The sequence below is a fragment of the Solea senegalensis genome, linkage group LG1 (assembly GCF_019176455.1).
Source record: "Solea senegalensis isolate Sse05_10M linkage group LG1, IFAPA_SoseM_1, whole genome shotgun sequence".
NCBI lineage: Eukaryota > Metazoa > Chordata > Actinopteri > Pleuronectiformes > Soleidae > Solea > Solea senegalensis.
In genome coordinates, this window is record NC_058021.1 from 27071392 (window position 1) to 27088578 (window position 17187).

The 17187-nt window shown below is 44.5% G+C and overlaps 1 protein-coding gene across 1 annotated transcript in view; it reads left to right on the top strand.

Annotated features, from left to right (window-relative positions):
• The window catches only part of gli3 (GLI family zinc finger 3), a 108665-nt gene that overhangs the window by 13403 nt on the left and 78075 nt on the right, over positions 1 to 17187 (top strand). Inside the window, exon 2 of the mRNA XM_044028941.1 lies at positions 8099 to 8272. Coding sequence (XP_043884876.1) covers positions 8140 to 8272 — 133 coding nt within the window. The 5' untranslated portion in view covers positions 8099 to 8139. The remainder of the gene's footprint in view (positions 1 to 8098; positions 8273 to 17187) is intronic.

Sequence of the window (17187 nt, forward strand, 5' to 3'; positions counted from 1 at the left end):
CCTGCCTTCACGTGAACCATGCGGTTCTGAATTCATGTTTTGAAGCCTCTGGTCCTCTGGTCCAAAGTCCAAAGGCATCACTTGCCAATATCGGCTGTCAATTTATTATTTACTTTCCTCTAAATTTGAAGCATCATTTACATAATTATTCTGTCGATGAATGCCTCTGAAAAATGTTTACGGCCGTTATAATTCAAGTGAGAAGCCCCCTTGTGGCTATTCAGTATATTTTTACTTCCACATTGGCGTCCTCAGGAGAACTGGAAGACTTTTTAAATACGGTCCATACATGTGACCATGACAACAATGGTGACGAGTAAAACACAAACTTCTGTTAATAGACCAAAAACAAGATAAAACTGAAAGTGAAGAAGTGTTTGTGTTTTTTGTTCACAGCTGACAGTCGAGTCACGGGCTGATAAGAACCAAAGGTCTCCCTTTTTTCCCGGTTTACACCGGTGTTTTCAAACAGACAATGAGCCAGCAGTGTTTCATACATACAGTACTCCAAGTGTGGATGTAGCCCATAAGTAAGCAGAAAAAAACGAAGAGAAGAGAACGTGAACTTCAAACCCAAGTGGGCAGGAGAGTTTGCGCTCTGACTCCATCACCTGTAGCTGTATAGTCTCTGAAATGCTCCCAGTTTCCTTCAAACAGCGCAGCTCTTTGTCGCACACTTCAGTTTCAGGCACAGAGGATAAGAGAGAAGAGCATATTCTCCAGTCCCCTGGGCTAAGTGTGAAGACCTTCTGTCGAAGCCATACCTGCTGCCACTGCGCTCACACAGGACCATCTATCTGCTTGATCCTTCCCTGAGTGCACGGGTGAGCAGGGGGAGGAGGAGGGGGCAGAGAGAGGGAGAGAAAGATGTGTGTGAGGCTTTCATCAGTACAGGAATTTCTCTCCCTCCACTCATCTCCTCCCTGGGGTTCCCTTTCTTATTTATGTTCTGCACACAGTGTGATCGCACTTGCATACTGAAAGGTGCATCTCCTCCTGTCCTCGCACACGGTGAGGCTTCAACAATCGCAGCAGTTCCCCCTCACTCTCCCTGTGCCATGCTCTCACACGCAGGCATTACACGGGAACCACACTCTCAGACAACACAGCGCGCGGCGTAACATGTACTCTTTCGCTGCAAAAAAAGAAAAAAAGAGAAAAAAGAAAACACACCAAGAAGGATGGTGCTGTCGCGCTCCGGCTGTGGCGTCACGCCGAGCGCCTTTCTAAAGCCTCATATGAAGAATGCCTCCACAAACACAAGACTGTTTTTACTGGAGATGAGAGGCCCTCTGACAGGATACAGACCCCGCTCTCCCGTGCTTTACACTATGTGCCATGAGCAGGGGCCACTAGAGTGGAAAACCTAGCTGTAGTGTATGCGGCGGCTGCTGCAGGAAGTCTGTAATCTCGCTAATGAAGTGAGGCTGCATCCATCCTACTTTGTTTTCATTTGACAACTGTGTTTTTAGTGGAAAACGCTCCGCGAGCTCCATTTTCAGGGCTCAAGAACACAGGGGTGATGTGGAATGTGGACAGCGAGAGCAGAATTTATGCATTTTGTTGTGAAAAGAAAATACATAGATAGTAGCATTCGTTTTTAATAGAGTATGTGGCAGCTGCTGCAACAGTCTGTAGTCTTTCCCATGGATTCAGGCGATATTCATGCTGCTACGTTTTGGTTTTTTTAAATGTAAAAAATGGTCTTTTCAGAGGGGAAAAAAGTCTGTGAGCCAGCATCTCCTTTCAAACTTTTCCATTTTCAATACTCAAACGGTAATGTGGACTAGGGCTGCAACTAATAATCTAAATATAGTTTACCAAACCTCAAAATGACGACGTTCTGGCCACAAAACCAAGATGAGTGACTTTTCATGGCTTCTTTGTTACATGGAGCAAAGAAACCACAAACATATTCACATTTAAGAAGCAGAAACATCATATTTTGATTATCAATTCATTTACTCATCGATTAATAATTGATGAATTCAATAATTGTTGCTGGCCCAATGTGGACTGAAGCAGAAATGATCCATTTTAAAATACATACAGTATTTGTGCATGAAGCCCTAGCGATACAGTATAGCTTCTTTCACATTAAATAGTTTTTTGTCTTTTACAAAAGATACTTCAATTCACCCGATTAAATAAAAATATTGAATGCCTAGGAATCAGGCAGACAAAGACAAACTCAGCAGGTTTAAACATGTTTTTTTTTTTGACGAGCAGGATTGTATGTATACTGTAGTACAGAGTTTCAAGGTTTAGTTTTAAAGTTGACAATAAAGTCAAGTCAAGTAGTTGTAATCGTGCCGCTTTTCATATATAATTCACAATAAAGACGACTTTTCTGCTTTCCCTGAGCCATCGTAGTGTTTTGCGTAAAACAGTAATACGTTGCATTGTTTGCTGTGGCCACCAGTAAAAGGCTGATCACGCAGCTTTTCCCACCTTTAGAGAATCAGTAAAAGTATCCGATCAGACAAAAGCTCTACATTTTTATCATGGGAAAAAAAAAAGGAAGAAGAGGAAAGAACCAAGCGGGAGGAAAGTGATACTGTATAACTGGGCCACCGCAGCAATAAAGCTGCCTGCATTATCCATTGTCTCTGTCTGCACACAGCCACACTGTGCCCTGACACGAGTGGCTCACAACAAAATGCAAAGTCAAAATATATAAATAAACAAACTAATAAGCGGCGGGGCTGTGGGGAAAAGAGGCACCATTTCCATTGTGGAGCACGCTTTATTTGGCCCTTATCTGCGGCGTAGCGAGAGCAAAAGAGGCGTCGTGTAAGCATTACGATTACATCGTGTGGGTTTGTTACCCAGGAATGTAAGATGCACTCAGCTCATTCTGCTGTGAAAATACACAGGGTCCCTCACCAGCTTTTCAAAGCATCTTAAGTGGAGAGGTCTGCAGGACCAAGACGCACACGGGGATAATCTTATTAGTGCTGCTGAAAGCTATTGATGGGCTGTGTTTGTGTTTGTCCTTGACAAAAAATACAAACACTCCCCCTTCATTTGCACACGGTCTTTTTTTTGTGTGCAGTGCATGCTTATGGAGTTTTGGCTACATGATGCCGTAGCTAAAGACTTGAAAATGTAAAGATAAGTGAGTAAGAAACATAATTAAAGCTACACATTTCTTTGTTTTCACGCTTGTTCGAGACTCAATAATAGTAAGGAAAAACATGTCTCCGTGTCACGTGCTTGGTCGCTTATAAATGAATGCAGTCACTTTACATAACCTTGCCCTCACACACTGGTAAGAAAACATGGTAACGTTTGCCTTGTAATCTGAAAAGTTTAACCAAGAGAGGTGAGAAAGCTGAGTACTAAAGCAGTTTGTGTGTGTGTGCGTTTATGGGATTTGATATGTATGTATTTGGTGTGTGTGTGTGAGAGAGAGAGTGTGTGTGTGGCAGGGTGTGACTAATTCCAGCTAAATGGCCCCTTACTTGGAGGGGCTGGTCCCCATCAGCTGTAGGCCAGACTTAGTGCCATCTGGGCACAGTGTTAAGTTTTGCTTGTGAATGGAAGCCACAGCCACCAAATCCTTAACCCACCCAAAAGCTGCCCCCCACCCGTTATTCCCAGGGCAGTCCATAAGTGCAGCATTGAAGACCGCATAGAAACCTAAGTAAGTCGGAGAGTTTGGGAACACCATTTTTGAGGCAACGGCAGGTCCTCCAACCTCCAGCGAGCACTTCCACTGTCTCCTTCAGGGGCCTCATCCCCGTCAGTGACCTGATCCAATGCAAACACATGTAGTCCGAGCCAGCCAGTGCGTTCTGTTTTATTGCTCGAATTCTTATTGCTAATCTCGCTGAGGCAATTTAGACTCCTCCCCTTCCCCCTCCTCATCGCCCCTCAGTGTTTTAGTTATTCCAGCTGTGCAGGAGCCCTTAATGTTGTTGGCATAGCTGTGAAATGTGCAAAAACACACAGGAAAACATGTGCAGGCACGCAGGGGAAAAGTGCAACACACACACACACATACAGTATCACACTCCTCCACCCTTTCTTCATTCATTTTCTCCCCCTCTTATCCCACTTTTACCCACAATCTCGTCTCCATCTCCCATCTCTCCCCTCCCCTCTAACTCGCTGTGCTGCGGTGCGTTTGTGCGGCGTTGATAAGCCTAAGATAGCAGATCTCGGTGGTCGCTGATATAATGATGATGAATGCCGCGGCGCTGCCAGTCTCCCCCCTCGAGGGGCCCTCGACACTGAGCGGCCGCCCTAATGAAATGAACACAAATACAGTAACTTGCGTGTGTGTGGGGAGGGGAGGGGGTCGCCAAATCTAAGACGACACTTCAAGAGTTTCTATAGAAATGTCCCCCAGTTTCCGTGGAGCTGCAGGTACGCACCTTGAGCCGTTTCATTTAGCAGGCTTGTAAAGACACGGACCCTCTGAACAACAAGCGGCAGTGATTTTTGATGCTGTTAGCGGTTGTTTAAGCTCACATGAAGGGGAGCGAGGAAAAAAAAAAAGAAGCTGAATTCTTCTTCTATCAAAGGCAAAAGTTTATTTTGGTGTTACACTTTGATGTGTACAATTTCCACATGACTTTCAACTCGGCGCCTTTGTCGCCAAGGCGTATAATTTATGTTAAATTGATTTGCTTAATGTGCTTATAAATTGAGAATGTTTTTTTTTTTTTCCCTCCTTCTTTCTGCGGAAACAGTGTGAATTGTGGTATTTTAAACCTGTTAAATCGCCTCCCTTTCTGTGTGCAAGGATTAGAGTTGAGCACAAATAGAGATACGCCCTCTTTTCGCTCTTCTCTAATTTGGTCTAGGGCAGACAATTCACAGGAAATACATTAATATGAAATTAACATTTATTTTGTGCCTCTAATTCCTCCATTTGTGCCAGGCCTTGATGACACACCGCTGATGCAGGGTCTGTCCTCACACAGACGGTTATGTCTGTCACATTTCTGCGACTGGTGTATGAGTAGATTAGAGAGTAGCTTAAACTGATTCAAGAATCGCTGTCCTCAGATTAACGGTTTTTAATGCAAAAAACGGCAAACTTCAGGACACCCCTCCCCCCACTTGATGATGTCTTGATGTTCTGTAAACACAGATGCAAGTGTCGTTTGTGTCAGCGGGACGGGGAGGAAAACGAGCAACACCAAAGGCGAGAGCGAAGACCGGGACATCTGCAGGACTGGGGTTGTGGGCGTCCAGGTCAGAGGGATTATGGGTGAAAAGGTCCTGCTTTTAATTGCTGCTTCGGAACTGTGGCCTGCCTTGTGGAGCACAAAAGGCCGGTCAGACACGCTTCAGTGGCTTGGACTTGTGAATATTTCTCTGACCGGTGGAATGCCCCGCTATTCTCCCCACCTCCCTTACAAAACCCCAGTCCTGACCCCTCTTATTCACTGCACTGTCAGACATTTTTTTTTGCTTAAATCGGACTCACCTGGAAGCAACAAGAAGACTCAGACACACACACATGCACAGTTATGCTATGCAAGCTATGGACTACACCATTTATTACAACTCTCCTTGTCCCAGTATACAAACACCAGTGGGGAAACGATTTATTGAATGAAGTGTGTCTGCCTTTGTTACGCTAGTTAGTGGTGCGCCCTCTATCACCTTGTCAGTATCAGCCAGTTTCTGGTTTGCTGAGCTCCCTTCTGAGTCTTCTTACTATCCATTAACTTCAAAACAGATCATTTTTTAAGCTGACAGAGCACAAAATCAGTCTCCTTCAGACTTAACCACCATGTTTTTAGCGCTCGTTTCTTCTTCTATGTACCTGCTTCTTCCAGGTCAAAGGTCAGCGGTGGGAATGGTGACGCATGCACAGATCGCTTTGGCCAGTTCAGGTCCAGATAAACACATACATACAAAAGTCATTCATCTATGACTATGAGAAGTTATTTTGGACAACTTGGACAGTTGGACTAACATGTTAAACATGTTAAACTGTCTGGCTTTTGTCAGACTAACACAATAATGATATTTTTTTATGGTGGTTACCATTTTTTATTTCTTCCTTTGGTTTCTTTTTCAAACTCCGTGGCTAGGGAAGAATGTTTGGGTGCTAATAAAATGAGAAAACCACTCAAAATATTGAAAAAAGGTAAGGTTTGCTAACTACAAACTGCAGAAGATGAATGAGCACTGAAATTTGCATTGCTGCCAAAAATGAAAAAAAAGAAAGAAAAGACAATGGAGATATTAATGTGTTCACCCAGGTTTTGTGTTCCCACCAATGCTGATCAGTGCCAACGCCAATAAAGGTGCTTTCATGTGGGAGTGAATGCCGATTCAGCACATTCCCACTGGTCAAAAACCTGTGAAAACCCAGGTGTTAACAGGTTTTTAACAAATGGGAATGGTGTATTAGCAGCTGTTCAATAGTAATTGTAAAGTAAAGTCCTCCTCTCATGGTGCTTTTTTCCACCGACACTGCTTTTGCCCAGGTTTAGTCATTGGCATGATGTAATGGCAAAAATAGACACTCAAAAGTTTCCTTTCTGATCATTTCAGTTCCTCGGAGTAGAAGTAAGAGGCAAAGAAAAGGTGCCTGTGATCAGATATGATCAGAGAAACTGACAAATAACGTGCACATGCAGACATTCACTTGCCGCACATACTCTATCAATTAAACTCGCTTGCACCGCAAAGACCCCCAGAAATGAAAGCATCTCCTCTATCAAATGCACACAGCAGTGATTCGAGATGATATCTGTGCAAGTAGGACAAAAACCTCTTTGGTTGTGGATGACGGCTACACATGTATGCATGTGGGAGTGATTAGAGGACAAGCTCTTGTTTAATTCTGTTTTGATTGGTAGGGGAGTAATTGCATTGTTTTTTTCCCCCCCTTTTTTTTTTTTTTCATAAACCAGCAATTGCTTACAGATGTTGTTGCCAGGTCAGAACGGATGACAGACTCTGGTTTTTCAGGGGGTTGGGAGAAAACAAACAAAGCGCACAGTGTTTGTCTGAAGTTTACCCCCTCACCACTTCCCCCTTGCCTTCCCTCCTTGGGGAGATGGTAAAAATCGGGCCTGCTCCTCCACCTCCCCACCACTTTTCTCTCATAGTTCCAGCAGCATGCCTCTGTTTGCGTTCTGCGTTGCTTGTGGCCTTTGCATCCATGAATGTTTACAGGGTGGAGGACAATTAAGTAGTACAGGTAGGGAATTAGCTGGTCTTTATTGGAAGGAAAATGTCACTCAGACTAAATATCTCCAGTAATCGTCCATGAATTATGGCGTCTAAGTAAAGCCTCTGTATTGGACCATATGAAGCTGTCCTGTACTTTGTGTAAATGGTCGGTTGTGGTGTATCACCGCGCAGCCTCCATAATCAGACACCTCCGTGACCTAGATAGAGTAGAGTTTGTAGACGGCCTCTGAGGTGCTGAACTGAGCAGCATGTCTGCTAGACTGTTGGCTGAACCCCTTCTAAACCCACAGACAGTATTAACTTGAACCACCTTTATTCTTTGAAAGAAAAATTGCCCGACACCATGATATTCCCAAAAGGGCCTTCAAACAATCCCTGTTTTTTTTTTTTTCCAGGCCTGTGAACGTTTCTCGCTCTGTGGTATCCCCTTAAGGTTTTTTCTTTCTCTCTGGAACGACTGCTGCAGCAGGATTATCAGTATATCCAGTGTGTTCTCATATATATATACATATATATATATATAATACAAAGCTGTCCTGAGGTGTCCTGCTTTATAGGGTTGTTTTTAAGTGCGGAGATAAGCGCGACACCGTCAAAATAACCTATATTTTAGTTGGTGGACAGGATAACAGCCTATACTCACAAGCAGCTCACAGCCCAGCAGGTATGAGTTAAAATAAATCAGGGTGAGCTGGTGGATCGACCCCAGGTCTGCTCTGGGCATCCTGGAAAGACAGGATTGGATCTGAAGTTTTCCTGACAAGGTTCCCTGTGTTGAAGTCTTGTCTCGAGGCGGTCTATTGATAAAATGTTTAACGTATGGCAGATCAAGCGCTAGAAACAAATAAACTTAATACGCATTTATTTTGATTTTGGAAATGGAACGGTGTTGTGCGAATGTGATCTGATTCGTCTTCCCTCTCTTTCCCTCCAGTTATCTTGTCTCCATGAGGTGTTAAGGAATGAGCAATCGCCATGGAAAACCAGTCGCAGGCCAGTTCCGCAGCTGAGAAGAAGAAGAGAGTGGAGACCATTGTGGCGACCAAGGGCTCGTCAGTGCGCAATGACATCAGCGAGAAAGCGGTGGCCTCCAGCACCACCTCAAATGGTATGCATCGCCTCTAAAGCCACACTAAAATCGGTGGCTAAATCCTGGTATTTTTTTACCTGGGTGAACACGCCAAAGTCTGAAATGTGCTGTTTTTTTTGGTCACCCCTGTGCCATCTCTGTGTTCATTTGTCCAAACTCAACAGCTGGCGAGTGTTTTCAAGGCACCAACGAAGTAAAGTCAGAGAAAGAATAAGAGAATTTGCCTAGCTGCCAAAAAATGAAGCAGACGAGGGCGATTATGAGCGTGTTCACGCGGGTCTTGTGTTCCCATTTATGCCGTTAGTGTGCATCACAGAGTCATGTGACTCGGGAGGGAATGCCACATTCTCACTGGTGAGAAACCCGTTTAAACCCTGGCATAAATGGGCTTTTTTTTTGACTCGAGGGAATTGAATGCAACTGTACACTCAACCGCCATGTTTAATTGGTTTCTTGGAACACAACCAGTTTTTTTTCTGGGGGGGGTTGGATCAGTCCATTTGACAGCTTACCACCTAAGTGATAGCAACTTTGAGTCCAAAAAACATGAGCGATGACTACACAGCTGCTATTTAGGTATGTTGTTTTCTGCACCGTATAACCTTTTTTTTCCAAAATGTGGGTATCTACAGTGGTTTAGATTGGCTTCGACCATCAAGAGGTCATTTGAGTCTGATTATGTTCTCAAAAACACGCAGCATCCCTTTGATGTGTTCCAGGCCTCTCTGAGTTTGGCTACAACACTTCACCTTCTATCTTCTAACATATTTGAGTGTCTGGCCCAGTCGTCTACGCTGAGATACTGCTTTAAGATGAAACTGACCATCTCTCAAAAAAGAAAGATTTAAAGACCTGGACACTGAAATATTTTTTGCCGATGACTGTTTACTTTATTCACTATTCTCATGCTTCACATCCAGCGCTCACTGGTAGCAGGACTCTGGCATGTTTACATAGCAATGTCTTCAACACATGCTATTAAAAGTGGTGTGGAGCTTACAGTTCATTAGGCCCGTCGCCATTCACCCTTTCATTCTCGGTCCTGCCGGAATGAGGAATATTAGAAGCCAGTCTTTTTTTCTTTTTTTTTGGACTGGAGCATCAAGCTTAAGTCATAACAAAACCAGAGTTGAGATCACCACAGCATAAGCTGCAGCTGTGCTCATTAGCAGTGAGAGGATTTTGGAAAGGTTTTGTGGATGGAGTGTTGGCTCCCGTAGTTGGAGCTGGTGGCCTGATAGAGTTTTCCGTCAACTCGACCCCCCCTCCGACTCTGCTGTCGTCAAATATGATCACCGCAAGTGTGAACAAGAGGCAAACAGCCCGGGGAAGGGTAAATAAGCTGCTGTGACTCGGTCCCCATATGGGAGTTATCACAGGAAGTGGGTAAGGTAATGCATCCTGAAGCATCTTAGGAACACTCACTCTTTGTCATTCCCAGATGGCCAGCGCTGTTTTTAGTTATTAAAAAGGCAATGAGGAAAAAAATGTTTTCTGTAGATAAAGCATGGATGTAATTTGGCTCCATGATTGTGGATTTTTGTCTTTCTAATGTGCTGGTAATTATCATGGCGAGATTTGTCTTCACAACCTTGCATAGGAGTCTCCCGATGCTGATTCCGATGCCACGTCAGAAAATGTGCCACCGCTTTAAGCAGTGTTGTAAAAAATACAGTCGACGTAATTCACTTGACGATGTGGAGGGATAATACTTATAAGCGTCGAAAGGTACCCTTTAGATCCCAAACTGCCTTTTGGAATCACAAGATAGCTTACACATTCTTTGTGTGGTTATAATTACAGCACATTCCCAAGTCGCCCCCAGAACTCATAACCTCTTATCAGGTGTAACCCTACACTCACCTCAACTTTAACCCCCGTAGCCCTTGCCCTGCTGCCGCTGTGCAAACAAAAGGTAATTGTGAGCAGCTGTGGAACCCTAGTGGCCAAATATTCTCCCCCCGTCAAGGAGAGTAGCCGCCCCCCGATCTCAGCACAGCGCAAATCCCGTTGTGTGAGCGGCAACAGTGTGCTAAGTTGGAAAAGTGCAGAGAATGTGAAGAGCAGGTGGAGCGGACATGGTGGATGTCTCGCAAACAAATATTGAGCTTAGTAGCCAGTCATAGTCTGCATATTAGCTCTAAAATGTCCTACTTCAACGCACTGACCCCTCAGCACTCTCTTCCTCAATATGTAAGTTTTGTCCAAGTTGAGCAGCCACAGAGTAATTATTGAGTCCTGGAAGAGTGCTCCCACATGCTTGGCTAAATGGTGGCTTCATCCTGTGTGCCATTCATGTCTGTGCCCCCTCCTCTTGCACTGACAGCTCAAAAGGGCCGACTGTGCCACAACAATGCTGTGTTTGGTGCTCTTTAGGAGTTTTTTTTGGGGGGGGGAGGCGTGGGGGGGGGGTTTTGCTCCTCTCCCACCCTCATCATTCGACAGGCAGGTGGACCACAAAGTCCTCTGATTCTTTTGTTGGGTCCTGAGCTAAAGAAAAAAAAAAAGATGTCCATGCTCCTTGGCTGAAGAAATCCTGTCGTCATGGGATAATTTGCTAATAAAAAAGAGAGGAAAAACAGGGCGGGGTATGAAGGTTTGAACAGGGGAAGACGTTTCTGATTGGCTGGACCTTAAGGATTCGGGTGCTGCTGATTTGAGGAAAAGGAGGGGAGTTAGTGTAAGTAATAGGATGAGACTTGAAAAATGGAGGAGGAGGAGAAGAAGTGAATGCAACTCAGAAAATTGTCAAGGAAATGGTGTTTGAACACACAACACAACAGAGTCCCTGTGAGGCAGTTCATGGCGTGAATGAGATGACACCTGTTTGTCGTTGTGCTTAAAAGGGCAAGAGCAGGGGTCACAGAAACAAAAAAGTGGAAGACTCAAAGGGCAACAAATGTTAGGCTTCAGTGTATGTCACGGGAGAAATCCCTAAGCAAATAGAGAGTGTGGATAAAGTGTTAGGGGAAAAAAAGAACTCTTTATTGCTTCTTTTCTGATGGGAAGAGTGGGAAGAATGACTCAGAGAGAGGGGGTGAGATAGAGCAAGAGTGAGGGGCCACCTTCTTTTTAGGCAACCATTTAAATGATCAACAGTAAATAGAGGGGAATGTCATCTGACAGAAATAAAGTTCCCGCTAACAGCGGGGATGGAAAGTAATTTACAGATACGCTGTCCCCGCCATCTTTGTGCCTCCCAGATAAGGTTTCATTTCAGAAACGGATAGGAGACATTTTCACTTACGGGCCCCCATTCTGGGACACCTGTGATAACAGCTTGTGGACCCCTAATTGAAAATGGGTTTCAAAATGGATTTTCACTTTCCTCCCTCCCCCGTCTATCCCCTCCGTCCCCTCCCTCCCTTATGACTAACCCCCCTCCCCTTCACCTCCATCAACACCCAGCTCCATCCCTTGTTTCCTTGGCGTTCCCTTGTCATTGGCAGAGGGAGGCATTACTGGAAAGACATGGAGGGAGAAGGGAGAGGGAAGAGGGAAGGGAGGGAGGAAGGAAGGGAGAGTGGGGAAATGGAGCATTGGGAACGGATCATCCCTCAGCTCGTGTCACAGCTATGACAGCCGCGCGATCCGTCTTATTAATGAAATCATTGATCACTTGATGGGGCTCATAATCAACTGTTTCTGCACTGTGTCCTGCCCAGTCTCCTCCTCCTCCATCCTCATGCTGCCACCTCTGCTTTTGACTCAAGCCTCTTTCACACTACAATTAGCTGGGATTTTTTTTTTTAACCTGGGTGAACACGGTAAAGAGAGACGATTAACACCGTCGCCAGTCGTTCACCTGCACTGTGTTTTTTCTGCGTGAAATGTGACATTAGGAATGTGCTGAAAACAACATCACAATGATAGTGTTGTCCTTACTGTCTTTCATTTCAGTCCCCCATTTAAAGTCAATAGCAAGTTGTAAGGCCCTGTATACGAAATGACATGAAAAAAAAGTGAAGTCTTTGCTAATGGTCTAAGGATAAATATGCATTTTGGTGCCAAAAAATGAAACAGATGAAGAAGAAATTGGAAACCCTTAAAAACGTGCATACATTTCAGTCGTTTTTAGCAGGGAGTGAATGACGATTAAACACATTCATACTGTTCAAAAACCCATTTATATCTGGGATTTTTTGAAAGGGACATTAATAAGATTGCTGTTTAACACCCCGAAAAAGACTAATAAATGTATGTTTGAGCATAAGGGGGATCTGGAAGGATGCACAACATGGTGGTTTTTATTTTTCAGAAATGCTCCAGTTTTGTATCACAACCGCCAAAAGGTGATGTCTGCCATCTGTATTTGTGCAGTATGTATTTCATGGGGGCCAGAGGAGGAAGTCGGGGCCCCTCTGTGTTGCCCTACTCTGGGCTCTCCCTGTGGTGGCTAATGAGAGAGGACTGATGGAGGGATAAGGGACCTCATGGGAGCGCTGGCTGCCCCACAGGTCAAACAGCACAATGGAGGAGGCGTTATAGAGCCTGACACACAACCCCACACAGGAAAACTGGCCTTTAGTGTCAAAAGACCTCTGTATGGTACATAAATAATACATTCAAATACAAGTTATCCAATAAAAAGAATTATACTGAAGAAAATAATGTATCCCAGAGTAGGTGACCTTACAGTGGTATCATAGACTGAATTCTTGAGATTTACTTAATTTGACCGGAGCCATGTCAGGTTTTGAATCACCTGCAACCTGGCACCAATTGGACGCCCGCTCACATGTGCTGTACTTTATCGTCTATTTCCAGCTAAATGGGAACATAATTTACAAAAGTGACATGATTTCCTATTGAAGAAGACCTGAAAGTAGCGATTTGGACCATTAACTCAGTAAATGTTGTAAATCAAGAGAGAAGTGGGCTTGTTTTCTAATAGACTTCTATTGAAACCTCCACTTCCATTCAGAGTTCATTTTATAACCGGCAGAGTTGCTTCCTGGTGTATTACTGATACTTCCGTGCCACTTCCAAGGCTTCAAACCAGAAGATTACATCCATGGAAGTTAGAAAATATGAGATCTGTTACCATCAGTCACTCTTGATCCATGTGCACGCACAGTGGCTTGGTCTTGGTGAGTCATAGCCATTTCATGGACCTCTGCACTGAAGGCAATTTCCTGCAGCAGCAGGGGGACAGGCATTTGGCAGAGCCACCTCACAGGGGCCTGAGGCGCCGGATTAGCTTAGCTTCGCTGCTAATCAGGGTGGAGGGGAACCTTAGCTGCTCGGCCCACTCCAGCCCAGCCTGGGCTCCATTATCTGGCACACTTCCGCCCGCTCTGAGCTCCCTGCTGGAGCTCCTCTGCTCCCTCACTGCTGGAGGATGCATGTAAGCCTCCTCCTCTAGTCTTTAGGATGCTGCCGAGCTGCCGCCAGAGCTCAACTGTAGTGGAATTGCATCTTTCTTTCTTTTTTTTTTGGTCAGTGCTCGTCCTACTTGTTGGAGCAAATCTTCATAAGTCAATATACGTCGAATGAGTAAACTGAAACTGTAATGTTCTACAGGAAGTGCTAGCAGTAGTGCTTCAATTGTCCCGACATTCGTTAAATGAAGAACGTATCCGAGATGGCGCAGCAGAAAGAGCGGTCAAAGCATGACAGACAGTCTGGATTTCCAACTTGGAAAGAGCAACCTTGTTATCGACTGGCATTGTTAACAATGGGTAGCCCAAAATATGTTTGCGTTCATGTCTTATCCGACTTCTCAACTGGTACATGGTCAACTCGGGGGTGACCTCACACCTTAAAAGGTGCCGTATTGACGAACGAGGACTCCAAGGAACAGGTCTGGCGCCTTTATTATGAAGAGTGGAAAAATACACATCTCTTTATCTGTTCTGCGACTGTCTGTGGTGAACATGGATGAGTAACTAGAAGCACACATGCTTGCACTTTTCTCTCTGCGGCTTTAGCTGACACCATTTGAGCAAGAACTTCATTTGAGTATTTCATTTCCCAGAATTCCTCGCAACCCCGTTTCCCTAAAGGGACAGACTTGGGTCGGAGTATATTCTCAACCAGGCTGAGAACTTCAAAGTTATACTTTGCAGTCCTGTCAAATATAACTCAGGTTTAATTGTTAAGGTTTTAGTGATTGTTATGGGAACATCGAACTGTGGGAACATGACAAGACAAGAGACACGAGACGCCAGATGATGGGAGGGATTGTAAATAAGCAGTTTAGCCAAGTTATAAACCAATTTATTTGAAAGGTAAGAAACACAAAGTCAGAACCTCTGAAATGTCAGTAATAATCTTTTATTGCAGTGGAAAAACTGTGGATACACCACCACAATAAGCACAACTCATAAATCCCTAACCACATTTGGATGTTCAAGTAACAACTTAAGCTCTTGTTATTCTTCTCTCGTTCCAATAAGTTTCATAACCCCAAACACTGAGATTTTTATCACCACTGTGACATTCCCACATATCTCCCGTTATTTTTATCACGGATAGGAATATGGAAACACGACTCAGTTTGCAGGAAAACAAGATTTCATTGTTCAAGTATTAAAACATTCAAAAATCAACTGCAACCATCACCAGAATGTGACGATGATGTGATGTGATTTTTTTATGTTGACACTAATTTACAATCCCTGTCCCATGTCATAGTCTTCCCTCAGTCCAACATTAGATTAGATTTGACTTTATTGATCATTAACTGCTACTAAAAACCCAAACCTGTGTTTCAATCATTCTATCGCTGCAAGATTCCTCCCGGTTTATGTGAACACGAACAACTTTCTACGAATATGCCGCCCCCTACATGTGTGAAGTAGTATCATTCGAAAACATTCAACCTTTTTCCAACCACACACACACACACCATCCCTTTAATTGAACCCAGTATTCACAAGTGCAATCTTAATTCAACGATTCAGTCCGTCACAAAGGTTCTGCTGAGAATCCGGAGGTCATTTTCACTGACACACTGAGAGCCAGAATGACCCGGGAGTCTGAGGTCACTCGTGAGTCCCTGAACCAATAACCATCCTCCCTCAGCGAAACCCGCATGATCGCATCAGGGTACATCGACCGGGCTCACCCCGCTGCGTCCCAGCAGCACGGCGGCCATGCCAGATCTCACCTCTCTCCGAGAGGGAGGCCCATAAACTCGTAAAGCCATAAAGTGGAGAAACAGTAGTTGATTATTCTACCACTCTGTCCATTTGTCGTCAGGCATCAGTGGCCTCCCTCCTGCCAGGCGGGACAAAGCAGGAGTGTCCTGACCCTGCCAGGAGGATTTATTTTAGTGTGTTTTTATCCGCGTCCTCTCTGTTTTGTTCACCCAGTCACGCCTCCTTACCACAGTTGGGTTCCTGTTGAATGAGAGGATGAAGTAGCAACTAGTGGCGTTGCCACCAGAGTTGGAGGACGGGCCCCCGCAAGTGAGCTGATCTCAAAACACAGTGCAACCAAGGAAGCAAGGTTTTGAAGACCACAACCTTCTTTGACGTTTTAAAAGCTTAACACAGAGAGAAAGAAAACACCTCCTTAAAATTAGAATAGATGTTTCTCTCCAACATGATCAAAAAATGAATCATTATTATCATCTGATAAAGGTCAGTGAGATCAAATGTTGCCTTGGTCATTTAAGTTTCTGGCCCTGGTTAGATAGGCCGATTTTTGCCATTTTGTTTTTAAATAATTCGGCCAATTTATTCAATAATAATGGTAATAAATACACCTTTTCCCCCTCAGACACCTAATATATGCGCTGCAAAGTCTCTAAAACCTTTAAACTAAGTTCAGTTTTTGAAAGCTGTTCTCAATTTGATTTTTTGACCCAGGACATTAGACATAGTTTTAAATGTTTTCTTTTTTTTTGAATTTAGATTTTTTTTAAAGTCAGCATTCAAACACAACTTATCCAGTATCTAGTACAGCAAACATTTGTGTTATATCTGCCAATGTTCTGTATGTTCCAGGCCATTTTCAGCTCATTTTCAGATTTAAATCGAGACATACCTATAGGTTTGAGTGAGAGCAAAAAGGCCTTATACCGCCCTAATCTCTCTCTCCTGACCTCTACACCTCCTGGGCCCGGACTCTCACCCTTCCCTCTGCTCCCCCTTGTGTCTCCTCAGCCAACTCTCTCCCTCATAGTGCGAAAGAGGAGCCAGGATCAAAGGCCATAAACCATGGCAATGATTTCTAGTGATTGATTAGAAGCAGAGGTTGAGAAGCAGCGGCTCTGTTCTCTCCACTCTTCCCACCCTCTGGTGCTGCGCACGCATTCTCCCAGGGCTCTCATAAATAGCTCAGGCTTTAAGTGTGAAAAGAGCAGCCGCGATTGGCAGACAGAGCCCAGAAACACATCCGTGCCGAAGCGGCTTGGCCAGTTTTTCTGCCTCTTCCTCCTGGATGGCAGGGGGGTGTCAGTTGATAAGAACCATTTGTTGTCTTGCTTGGAATCAGGGGGAGGGACACCGCGTAATCCCCTCGCCCTGGTCTGTTCGTAGAGCTGGAGGAAAAGAGCAGAGAAGAGGAGGAGGAATTGATTTTTAGAGAGAGGGCATGCGGAGAATTGAACTCAGATGTGTAGCAGAGACAGGGTTTGAAAGAAACATTCTACTTGCGGGGAAACAAATGTCTGTAGCTTACAGCAGAGGGGCCATGCAATTTGAACTTGAGCAAGTCCCTCTAATGTTAATCAATTGCATAGCTGTCTTTCACCATTCGCGCCCCCTCCTCTTTCTCCTCCTCCTTCTCTTGTCCTGAGCGCAACTCAGCCTGGAGGCCTCTTGACAAGCAAGTGGTCCTGTAAAGGCATTTTAATAGACAGTGGCCATTCAGTGGCAGTGAGATTAATGCTCCCACATGCATGCTTCGGCACAGAGACACAAACACGAAGCGCAGCTCTCTCCGTCTTCCCTGTATCCTGCATGATCTCACCTGGAGCTGTGAGT